Source organism: Athene cunicularia (assembly GCF_003259725.1).
Source record: "Athene cunicularia isolate RWA chromosome 1 unlocalized genomic scaffold, athCun1 chr1_part1, whole genome shotgun sequence".
NCBI classification, from domain to species: Eukaryota; Metazoa; Chordata; class Aves; order Strigiformes; family Strigidae; genus Athene; species Athene cunicularia.
In genome coordinates, this window is record NW_020799091.1 from 120,351,028 (window position 1) to 120,363,527 (window position 12,500).

General features: G+C 46.4%; 1 protein-coding gene and 3 non-coding genes across 4 annotated transcripts; 1 reads left to right on the forward strand and 3 right to left on the reverse strand.

Annotated features, from left to right (window-relative positions):
* Positions 1 to 44: 44 nt before the first annotated feature.
* On the forward strand, positions 45 to 8,760 carry CPOX (coproporphyrinogen oxidase; the record flags this gene model as incomplete). The annotated part of the gene is made up of 6 exons (XM_026846939.1): positions 45 to 204; positions 847 to 957; positions 1,917 to 2,058; positions 4,222 to 4,440; positions 6,200 to 6,304; positions 8,178 to 8,760. Coding segments are annotated over 6 exons (825 nt in total), but the record flags the coding sequence as incomplete, so codon positions are not given.
* Positions 8,761 to 9,206: 446 nt separating this feature from the next.
* On the reverse strand, positions 9,207 to 9,278 carry TRNAD-GUC. The gene has a single exon. It is a non-coding gene; the product is annotated as a tRNA-Asp (tRNA).
* A 220-nt stretch (positions 9,279 to 9,498) lies between these two features.
* Positions 9,499 to 9,572, reverse strand: TRNAI-AAU. The gene has a single exon. It is a non-coding gene; the product is annotated as a tRNA-Ile (tRNA).
* Positions 9,573 to 9,887: 315 nt separating this feature from the next.
* Positions 9,888 to 9,959, reverse strand: TRNAD-GUC. The gene has a single exon. It is a non-coding gene; the product is annotated as a tRNA-Asp (tRNA).
* Between the last annotated feature and the right edge of the window lie 2,541 nt (positions 9,960 to 12,500).

Sequence of the window (12,500 nt, forward strand, 5' to 3'; positions counted from 1 at the left end):
GGGGGTCACCCCGAGCTCAGTCAGCTCGGTCGGGCGCGGGGTGACCCTTGGCGTTGGCAGGCGGCGGCGGCGTCAGCTGCGTGCTGCAGGATGGCGACGTCTTCGAGAAGGCGGGTGTGAATGTGTCCGTCGTGTTCGGGCTCCTGTCCGAGGAGGCGGCGCGGCAGATGCGAAGCCGAGGGAAGTCTCTGAAGGCCAAGGACGGTAAGGTGGCCGGCGGGGAGAAGGGGGACCCCGGGTCGGGGTGCTCTGAAAGTTGCCCAGCCTTTGAGCAGAACGCGGGGGAGGCTGCACTGATCAGTGCCCGAGGGGCTCATTTGGATCATGGTGGCTTTGAAACCATGACGGGTGGGCTTTCCCATCCCTAAAAAGCTGGGTATTGGAGTGCTTCTCCCACACTCTTATTCCCTTAAACCATGTACTGTAGGCACAGGTTGTTCCTGGACGGTGCAGTACCTCAGAGCTGGAGGGAGGGAGCGAAACAGAAAGTCCCGAAGGCTAAGGGGGATTCAACCCACGTTTGTGTAGCAAAGGATAGCTGGGAGGGCTGGGGGTGGTGGAAGGCCTTAGCGGCACCTTATGTTTTAAGTGGACTTCATCTAATGGGTGCTCTAACATACTGTAGTATTTTAGGACAAATACTGAAGAAAGCATTTAGTTGGGTGCACAGAATACGTGGATGAGAAGTCAACTGCACGTTGATTAATAATTATGGTGATCCAACGCGAGAAGGTTTCTCGTAGTGGAACAGAAGCTTGGAACCTAAGGAAAAACAGCAATGTTCCTTAAATGAAAATAAATGAAGTTATTATTACTATTTTTTTTTCTGTGCATCTTTTTATCTAGGGAAGCTGCCTTTTTGCGCCATGGGTGTGAGCTCCGTTATCCATCCAAAGAACCCTCATGTTCCAACCATGCACTTTAACTACAGATACTTTGAAATTGAAGAAGCAGACGGTAAGGGTTTTAATCCAGTGAAGTACATATGAAATTTGTGACTCTGCATGAAGGGAGCGTGAACACGTGACTAGGGTAGGAGGTTAAGAACCATTCTGGGTTTGTTCCCAGCTGTGCCAGGAATCTGTTGTATAGTGCTGGGTCTCAGTCTCTGGGCCTTTGTTGGTGCGTTTGGAAAATTAGCACAATGGTAAAGAGGTTTGCAGTTGTACTTTTTGCAGAGTACACCGGGGGGTTCAGGTTTAAGTCAAAATGTAGGAGGTTATAAATATATGTAAAACATGTTCAAAGAAGCAATTCTAGATTTTAGTAGAAGAAAGGCTTGTGAAGGACTGATAAGCATTCTGGTCAGGATGTACCTTTCTCTCAGAAGCTGGAGGGACGCAGTGTCAGAAACATCAGTCTCTATCTGCATTGTGCCTTTTTTCCCCCCAAATTCTTGCAGTTTGCTACTCTCAGAAGCAGGACTCCAGGCTAGGTGGTCAAACGCTGAGAGCCTGTGTGTACCTTCTGACAGTGTATGTACTGTCAGAAGCTCAAAGAGTTTTTTATCAATTATTTTGCCAGAGCATTATGGATCATTTCTAGTCAGTTCCTTCCCTGGATTTAATAATGGTGTTCCCTGTCTTTGGCTTGCAGTAAAATGTTTTTGGATTCTTGAATAGGAGTTGCCAGTCCATCTCATGAAATTGAAATCCTGTAGTCAAGGTCAGTGGTCCAAAACACTGAACAAATAGTTTCCACTGCTTTGAAATTTATTTGATGTTTTTTCCTGAAGTCACTGGTCATTGCACTACCTCAAACTCAAGATTCTTCATGATGGATATTTAGGAACACCACTGAGTAATGATTTTGTTTTCTATTGTAAAAGTAGTTGTTGTTTCTTGATGAACCACTCACAATGTATTTCTGTTTGGAAGTTTGAAAGAATAATGCAGCTGCTTGCCTCTCTCCTACAGGAACTAAACAGTGGTGGTTTGGTGGTGGGACTGACCTCACTCCGACTTACTTGAATGAAGAGGATGCCGTTCATTTCCACAAGACTCTGAAAGAAGCCTGTGACAAACATGATCTGAAGCTCTATCCCAAGTACAAGAAATGGTATGTGGGAAGGGCTATGCTTGGGCTCCTTTTGTGGGAGCAGAGGTTCTGCTGCCTTTGGGAAAGTATCAGCCTATCCTAATGAAAATCAGCAAATGTGCACTGAAACAAAACGTAGTCTAAAGCAGTCTCTTATTTACAGAAGCCTGAGGTTTTTCAAATCAGAGGGCTGACAACTAGGATCATAAGTCTATAGCCCAAATAAAACCCATGCCAACTCTACAAGGTTTTTTAAGCCACAGACTAGTCTGTGAAGTTTGAAAAGAATTCCTTTTGGCCTCTGGTGTTAAACTAGGATGAGATTTTTGCCCCATGGACTTGCACTAATTCTGCTTACAGCGAACTCATGGTAAATGTGCATGACCTTAATGTGAGCTCTTGGGCCAGCGCTGCAGTTCTGAAAATCCCACTCCAGTTTTTCTGCTTTCAGTCTGACTTTCACTATCTTGGGTTTTTTTGCCAGATAGGTAAAGGAGCTTGTCCTTAATGTCGAAGCTTCCTAGTTTTGATGGAGCTGTACTTTTTTTCCAGTGACACATTCACTGAGAGTTCAACAGCGTATTGTCTAAAGAAGCAAACTTTGAATGTTCTTGAGCTGACAGATAGAGGTGATGGGATCCTTCACTGTTCAATGAGAGCTTGCTGCTCTGTGTCTGATAATCTTATCTGCTACAAGCTGTGGTATCCAGGCAGGTGGAGTTACTCTTTTGTAAACTACCAGGCCTTGTCTGAGGATAGGAGATAAAGTGGGTGTTGTAGCTGTGCTGTGAAACACTTAGTAGAGAAGCACATCTTACACCCTTAAGACTACAGTCTTGTTCTCTGAGGAGTTTTTGCATGGTAGTTCAGAGCATCTAATTTAATGGTCAAGTTGTGTGCAGTGTAGGTAGGCTGGCAATGCTGAAGGGGGTTGGAGAGAAGGAAGCCTGTTCTTAGTCTGAGGGCAGCTCAGGGCAGGACTGATTATGTTGCCCAGGCAAACACAGTTTTCTCAGTCTCGGCATGAGTGTTTGCTGTAGGCAGCAGCTGTGCAGGGGCCTGTGGTTCTCGCTGACAAGAGCAGTGTGAATCTCCTGTGAGCTTTATTAATTAGCATTGCCCCTTTTCCCACCTTTCTCAACCATAAAAGCTCTTCTTAGGTTTGCCACGCTGCCCTCCTGATCTAGGTTTAAGACTTTTGTCAAGCTTGTTTTCTTTTGCATTTCTGACTCAGCCTTTTTTCCTAACTTTTCCTGCTGCCCTAAAGTAAAAAAGCTGATCATCCCAGTGAATAAAAAAGTAGCTTCAGTTATCTGTTACATCTGCACGTCTCTCCTGCTATGGCCATGCCATTTATATCGCTTGAGAACAGCAACTGTGGATGGATGCATATATGGACAACTGGGGCTATAGGAAGGAAAGGTTTCCTTGCTATTGATGGTTTCTGCTTCTTCCTTCCCTTCCATTTCTCCCCCAGGCAAAGACTTACAGGGTATGGCTGCCCAAGTGAGCTACTATAAGCGAGGTAGGGTGTGGATACAATGAATCAGCTAATTTATAGTAATTGCTCGCCTACATACTTCCAGTAAATACAAGAGAGAAACTGCCTCCCTATTGTAGGATAAGCTGTAGTTACTCCTTCATATACTCAGCCATGAGCTGTGAAAAGCCACTGCTAGAATGACTCCATCTTCCAAGTTAAGCTATGGAAAAGCCTTTTTCCAAGGAAGGCTGCCTCACTTTTGACTTTTCCTTAAGTGAGATTGGCTTTCTTATCTGGTCTTGGGTTTTTATATTCTTTAGTTTTGGTACAGAAAATCAATTCTTTTACTAGAATGGCAAAAAGAATAAAGAGACTCTCCTCCAAGTTTATTTTGAGTTCATCTGGAAGCCATATAAATAATTTGGGATCTACATAAAATTATGGTAATGAAATCTGGAAAGGCCTCTTAGGATGAAGCTTTGAAATCAGGTGTCCCTCCTCCGTATAGGAGGAGGATATGGACTGGATCACTCCACATGGAAGCATCTGCCATGGTGTTGAGTGTTACATGTCCAGGGACTGTGTGGCAATATGTAGCTTTGCAGAGACTGTTTAATCAGAGCTTTTTCTGTAAGTGCCTCACCATGTTTCTCTAAATATTGTGGACCATATTAATAATCATCTGCTGCTTCTTCTTCTAGGTGCGATGACTACTTCTATATCGAGCACCGTGGTGAACGAAGAGGGATTGGAGGCATATTCTTTGATGACCTGAACTCTCCCTCCAAGGAGGAAGTATTCCAGTTTGTGAAGAGTTGTGCCAAAGCTGTTGTGCCTTGTTACATTCCCATTGTGAAAAGGCACTGCCATGACTCCTTCACAGCAGAGGAAAAGCTATGGCAGCAGCTTCGGAGAGGACGGTGAGTACTGACAGAACAAAAGAATATACGGGCAGTGGCTTACACTGGTGAGAAAAAAATGAGGTGGTTGTGGATGGTGGCAGGTTTATGTCCTGTTGTGGTGTGGGCTAAGTTTGCTTGAGTGCTCCATAGCTTGCCAGAGAATCTCAGCATTTTTGTGCACAGAACGCTAGATTGCCAAGGAGGGTGCAAAGAAGGTACTAGCACACCCTCATCTTTGTCTCCCACTTGCCCATGTTGCAGCATAAGCAACCCATACAAAATGCCACAGTTTCTCTCCAACTCCTTCAAAAACCAAGAGAAGCTACTGCTTTGTAACAGGCAAAGAGGGGTGGGTGTGTGCTTGGTGTTCTGAACCCTACCCTCTTCTGTAGCCCAGTGATATGGGCTATAGCACTGCCCTGTGACGTGAGGAGCAGAGGGTGAGGCAGTCATGCATCCTGCTCACTAATGAAGCTAAACCCCAGAAAGTCATTAAGGAGCTGTACCCAAGAGTACTTTCAGCTTCTTATGTGCATACTTATTCCATCTGATCTTGGCATCGAAATGAGGACACAGTGAACTCTTCGTAAAGGAGTAAAGATACAGAGGGGGTTTTTCTGGCATGGTCCAAATTCACTGTAACTTAAAATTTTGGAGGATGCTTATTAACATGAATGACTGTTAATGCTGCATTGGTAGATGCAGTATTACTGCTCTCTCTCTACATCCTGTGATTGTGTAAGCCTGTGGAGAAATGAGAATACACGTGCTTTGGGCAGAACTAGGGAGTTATTTCTGCCTCTTCTGCAGAGAAATCTGTGAGAGTAGTGTAGAGAGCATGGAAGCATTGAAGATGAAATCACTGGCCTGCAGCAGTTCCTCAGATAAGCATATATGCTTCATTTGGTGGGACTGTTCCTGGGAGTGTTGGGCTTTTGTGGTCTGGCCTACAGATGGGATTTAGCAAACCTGCTAAGGCCATAAGGGGGAATAGCTTCTTTGAACTGCAGCCAGGACCAGCTTGCGAGGTCTGCTCATGTCTCTGGATCTATTTGTAGATTATTGGGCTAGATAAAGCTCTCCATTTCTGCAAATAGATAGGAGCTCCTCCCTTCCTGTACCTCTGTTAAGTACTAGTACCTCAGTACTGGGTATTAAGGTAATCCTGCTGAATTGTCACTGCTCTGTTCCTATGCTGGGGGCAGAAACCCATCTATTCCAGCATTTAAAAGTCCCAGCCAGCACTCTGAACCTGTCTGACTTCTGCTGCATTCCAGATGTCCTCAAGAAACAGAAAGTCTTGTTCTGACCTTGCTGCTTATGTGGCCTTCGGCATGGAGGACTGCACAGTGGAATTTTTCATGTGGTCATTTCCTGTGGTCATGGTTCCTTTAAGGCTCTTTTTAATGTCTGACACCAACACACAAAAGAGTTTAATTAACCAAGCTAAACTTGATCTCAAGCTTGCAAGCAGGGTTGAGGCCTGGGAGAAATAAGCTAGCATAGTACCTACAGAATGCTCTCCTTTAAATAGTTTGTCTGCTCTGGTCTGTTACCTAAGGCCATTACTTCCTGTGCTTTGTGAAGTGGTGAGGTTACACCTGCATTCCTATGCAGAGGATGCTAGAGAACAGTTGGCCCCAAACCAGGGTTCATTCTGACACCCAACACAGTGGAAAGACAGGTTGGTTTTGTTTGGTATCTGCTGGTTGAAGAAAGCATGACCAGCTTCTGATAATAACCTTGTTTTTCTGTTGCATCTCTTCACTCCCCATAGGTACGTAGAGTTTAACTTGGTTTATGACAGAGGTACAAAGTTTGGCCTCCTGACACCAGGATCAAGAATTGAAAGCATTCTTATATCTCTTCCACTGACTGCAAGGTAAGGGCATAGTTACGTGGAGTTGCAGGTAGGCATTGTTCTTACCAAAATATTTTATAGGATTAAATCCTGGTGTCCAGTCTCTTAACAGTGGTTAGTTCATGCCTGATACAAGAACAGTCCAAACATATGCAGATGCTTTTCTGGTGTGCTACACCCACCCAGTTGCCAGTACTGTGTGGCCTAGATATTTTCTGACAAAACAGTGGTGTTTTTTGTGCTTAGTACCTCTTGATAGATTTCCCCTCCTCGCTCCATGGGTTTTTGTTTAGTAGCTCTTTGAAACTGTGTGAGCTTCTGGCTGTCCTGGCAAGCCTGTGGCAAGGAGTTCCACAGTTTAATTGTGTGCTCTATGAAATAAGTGCCCCTTTGTTTTCTGCTTGCACCTGACGAGTTCATTCAGCTTTTCAGTGAGTAACCAGATTTGCTTCCTGTTCATTTTCTCCATAACAATGCTTATTTTACAGGCCTCTGGTTTTGTCATTGCCTGTTTTACAGGCAGATAAGTCCTGCTCTTTTTAGTCTTTGTACAGTAGCTATTCCACACCTTTGATCCCATTTGCCACTTGCTCTAGGCCCAAGTTTTCTATGCCCTTTCTGAACTGGGGATAAGGAACAGACAATATAAGCTATGTGTATCCAAGATGCAGGTTGCTGCTGACTCAGACAGTGCCATAATGATGTTTTAGTTCATTATTCCTTTCATAATTTTAATATGCTCTTTGTTAGTTTTGACTGCTGCTAAGCACTGAGCTGGCTTTTTCATAGAATTGTTATGATGCCAAGATCTTTTCTGGCCAATAAAAGTTAACCCAGTCTCTCAATGTGTATGTAACTTTTTGCTGTGTGCAGCATCACTCCAGATCAATCAACAGGGAATTTTACCTACCATTTTATTGCTCAGTCGCTTGGCTCAATACTAACTTTTCAACTGCCTTTTTAGGTTTTAACCTATCTTGCTTAATCTTGCAGTATCAGCAAACTCTGTCATTTACAGTTTACCTCCCCTTTTTAGGTTGCTTTTAGATATGCTGAGTAGCACAGGCCCTATCACAAATTTCATAACTTCAATAGTGACCTAACTCCACTAGGAAAACTGACCTTTGCCTGCTACCCCAAACCCACGGAGGCAGTCCGGTTCTCACCATATATCTTCATCCCGCTTGCCAGCACAAGTTGTGTTCCTGACCTGGTGGTGTAGCATGGTCCTATCTTTTGATTTCATTGCTGAGATGATCTGGTTTTGCTTGTTTCCATCAATGTAAATAGCAAGCTTCACAGCATGAATAGGTCCTTCCTGGGGAAAAAAAAATGGGAAAAGATTGTACCCATCCCTTTGTGACCACTGACGCTTCTCTTCTTCTGTCATGACTCTTTTAATGGCCTTTTCAATAAAAAGTGCTCTCTCATCACCTTTGATTTTAAAACCAAGATTCAACTTACAGGGCTTCCAGTCCAGTTTCTAGAAAAACTGGGTCTTGTGTTCTCACTGTCAGAATTGTCTGGCTTCCTGTTTTGCTCTTCTTCCTCATAATATAGTGTGTCACAAGAGACTGCTAAGAGATCTTTGCAAATAAACCTGCATACATTCTGAGGTAGGGGGCATTGGTCTTTACTTTTCCTTCATTCTTCCAGCCTTGCCAGAAGTTGGGAAAAAGATTGAGCTAACGCTTTACCTGACTATTCTGGTGTTACTGTTTTGGTTTTACTGAATTTAATGATTTTTAGCCATATCTGTCACCTGACCCAAGAGTATCAACTGTGTATGTAGCTTTTCATCCTCAGAAAAGGCAACTCGAGTCCAAGCACAGCCTGGTGTGGGAGAGGCAGCAGCCAGCTGGGCAGTCTGAGTGAGTTTCCCCTCTGCCTGCAGGTGGGAGTACATGCACACCCCTCCAGAGAGCTCCAAAGAAGCAGAAATCCTGGAGGTTCTGCGCAATCCCAAAGACTGGGTGCACTGATATAGATGGTGAACAAGATGGATTGCTTACACTGAGCCATTATGTGAAAGAACATGAACGCCTGCACACCAGCTCCTTCAAACTGCATGGCGTTTTAGTGTAGCTATTTGTACTCTTACCCGGTGCCTTAATAATGCTGTAGGCTTGTTTATAACTTGCAAATATGTGAAGTCATTCTTTAAGATTGATGGGCTAATGTTATTACCCCCTGTTGATGTTGCCTTGTGAAGGACTGGCGGTACCCTCACAGGACTACTGTGCATGTTTATGAACTTCCTCAACTGCTGTGACTGCAAAATGGCCAACCACTGTAAAGTGGAGTGGAGTGGAAATGTTATCTGTGCCTAAACAGCACTGTTTACTCTTAGAAAACGTTGGGATGTTTGAGAAATACTTTTTTTTTTAAAGAATAAAGGGAATATTTGGTATGATTAAAAAAAAAAAGTGATTAAAAAAACCCAACTTAAACACTGCTTTCAGGAAGTTGTGAAAAACGTGGTGCTTAATCATGTATTTTGATGCTATCCACACTGACTTGGGGTGGAGGGGAAGTTTTTAAGATGTGCTGCTGAAGCATGATTTGACTGATCAGTAAGTGGGTGATTCTGGGTTGGGGTTCCCAATGTCACCTGATGAGAGCAGCAGGAGGCTGGCTGTCCATTTTGAAGAGAAAAAAAAATCTTTTCACATCAGGCATCTCAGCTGTCATCAAGATGTGATAGCAACCTGCCTCGGGCCAGCTCCTTTGCCAGGGACAGATCCAGATCTGTCAGATGTTGCCCTGAGGGCCCGCAAAGAGCACTTTATGCTGCTCCCACCTGTGCGTAGCACCGTGGATTGTTCTTTCCTTCCCGTCCCGGCACAAACTTCATCGTGGACCTCGGGAAAAGCAAGAGAGGAGGGGTCCCATCGTCCCTTGACTGAGAAAAAGGCAGAACCATCTCCCCGTCGGGGAATCGAACCCCGGTCTCCCGCGTGACAGGCGGGGATACTCACCACTATACTAACGAGGAGTGAGACACGGAAGATTTTACTTGTCGCCGTGACAAGGTGGTACCACCGCTGCCGTGTTCACGGCGTCTGCACTTAAATGGGATTAAATCATTAATCCTTAAGTCCTGACTCAGTAAAAGCCAGCGATCGCCTAACCTCCAAGAGGAAGGGGGTGGGGGAGAGGAGAGAAGAAGAAGAAAAAAAAACAAAACAAAACCCACACACCAAAAAAAAATCACGTGGCCCGTACGGGGATCGAACCCGCGACCTTGGCGTTATTAGCACCACGCTCTAACCAACTGAGCTAACCGGCCGCGCTATGTGGCACCGCCGCCCGCAGGCAGCTCACGCGTTCCGAGGGCGCTGACGGGCGGTGACGGGCGGTGACGGGCGGTGACGGGCGGTGACGGGCGGTGACGGGCGCTGTGACAAACGGGACGGGACGCGCGGCGCCGCGGGTGGAACTACTGCCGGGAGCTGCCTCCCGGGGGCGCCGCGCCCGTCGTCTCAGGGAGCGGCGACTGAGCAGCGCGGGAATTGACCGGGGCGGCGAGACCTGATAAAACTTTCAAAATTTTCATCACGTTGCTCAGCGTGCCGCCACCCCCGGGGGAAAAAGGAAACGCCTCCTCCCCGTCGGGGAATCGAACCCCGGTCTCCCGCGTGACAGGCGGGGATACTCACCACTATACTAACGAGGAGCGAAGTGCATGAGAGGTGGCCCCCACCGGATCCCAAGAGCCACCCGCGGGCCCCCACTCGCCCTCCGCGAGCGTCCATTCGCCCTCGACACGCAGCCTTCCTTCGGGCCCCAGCACCTCAGGGTGGCGAAGTGTCCCACCGCCAAACCAGCTGTCCTGAGAGGAAAGAGTGAACCTTTCCCCAGCTACAAAGCCAGTCAGGTCGCATCTAAAACCGTGGCGTTGTGTAAAAACATGCAGAAAATACATAGGAATTTAATACCTGTGAGCCTGTGAAAAGGTTGTAAAGGAGGAACCCTGAGCCCCTTGCTTCACAGACTGTCAACCAGAGTGCTGAGTTCCTCAGTTCTCCTCTCATTTGCCACCAACACCACCTATCATAAAATACATTAAAAAAGAACATATTAGGAAGACAATTAATTTGAACACACAATCTATCAGAAATCTGCTGTAGAATGCTAGTGCTTCACAATATCACAAGAGTTGGCAGGATTGCAGACTGCACAGAATCATATCAGAAAGATATTTGTACATTTTACACAGGTTACAATAAGCAGAACTGTTTGCAGGCCACAGACCGTATATAATTAGATTATGTGTGAAGCTACAGATTTTCAAGGTTGAGAGGAGTGTTAACACACTTATGCTTGCAGCAGTTGCTTTAGAGGACCTTGAAAGCTGCTGGTTAGATTAAGATAGCCTGAAAGAATGCTGACTACATTGCTGCTTTCCTGATACAGAAATGTTGGAAGATTGTTTCAACCATAGAGGAGGCTCAAGGGTTAGTCCTAGGGCCAGGGCAGACTCGAGGTGGGTGTGGTGTCTGCTGGGCCAGGCAGCCCCCCCAGGGCAGGGGAAGGACACTCACGACCCCTGAATTGCTCTGCTACAACCTACCATCTCAGCCAGGCTGGATAGAGCCCTGTCTGTAGGTCAGGACGAGCAGCCAACAAGTCTTAGCAGAACCAACAAGCTGGGTGAGCTGTGGGACAGCTGCAGGGATCATCTTCTTCACAGGGCACACCACTTCCTGATGGCCACCGTGATGGGGGCCATGACACCAGCTTCCTGATGTCACAGTCTACCTCCCTGCTTCTTGTCGGGGTAGTGCCAAGGAGACTGGGAACAAGCAAGACCCAAACAAGCAGAGGGGAGTGGCTGCTGTCCTTCAGGTGGCAAACCAACAAGGCTGTTGGCTGAACCATGGACCAGACCGTCGGGCTTGGCAGGAAAAGGCAGCGGATAAAGAGGGACAGCTGGGACATCATGTCTTCCCGGGGCCTGGGTAAAGGACCTCATCAACACTCCCCACTCTAATGAGACCCCAGGACTACTACCCGCTCTTGGTTTTTCAGGTGGGTAGCGATGATATTACCAGGAGAAGTCCAAAATCAATGAAGAGCGATTTCAGGGCCTTGGGGAAACAGGTTAAGGGGTCGGGGGCACAAATAGTGCTCTCCTACATCCCTTCAGTTGTGGGGATGGATGAGGAAGATTACAGGAGAACTCAACAGATGAACTTGTGGCTTCAAGACTGCTGTTACCAGCAGGGCTTTAGATTTTTCAATCACGGGTTGGTATACAGGGCATCAGAGTTTTTGGCAACAGCTGGGATGTGCCTGTCCCAGAGGGGGAAAAGGATCTTGGGGCAGGAGTGAGCTGGGCTCATTGAGAGCGCTTTAAATAAGATTGGAAGGGGGCAAAACTGGAACTCCCAGACATAAACCTCAGGGCAGATGGCCAGAGTTTGTGGGCTGTTGTGCCAGTGACAACTCTCACCCTGCCATCTCAGTGGAGGCAAGGGATGGAGATGTCCAGCACAACAAAGATGCAAGGGATATGGATGGATCAGTAACCATGGTAACACCTGCGACAGCTCAGGCTGGAATTAAGACCCCTAAATGCAAAAAGGTGCTGGGGACATCAGCCCACCTGAAGTGAATGTATACCAATGCACACAGCAAACAGGAGGAGCTTGAAGCCGTGATGAAACAGGAAAATTATAATGTCATGGCTATCACAGAAACATGGAGGGATGTCTCCCATGACTGGAGTGCACCAACTCATGGCTACAAGGTCTTTAGGAGGGACAGACAAGGCAGGAGAGGCGGTGGAGTCACGCTGTATGTCAGGGACTGTTAGTGTAGTGAAGACAGGGTAGAGTGTCTCTGCATTAGAATCAGGAGGAAGGCCAACAGGGCAGATGTTGTAGTAGGAGTCTACTACAGGCGACCTACCCAGAATAGAGAGGTGGATGAGATATTCCACAGGCAAGAAATCTCACAATCACTTGCCCTTGTTCTTGTGGGAGACTTTAACTTCCCAGACATCTGCTGGAAATACAACACGGCGGAGCGGGACGAGCCCAACCGAGGTGATTCTGTAATCTTTGACACATGCATCATCACAGGCACTTGTGTAAATGATGATGGATGGAGCAAATGTACATGTGAGAAATTGGTTATAAATGTGCCCAAATGTGTGGAAATGTCTGTTAAGTGTGGTGGCAGATTGGTGGTGTGACTCTTGTGCCATGTAAGT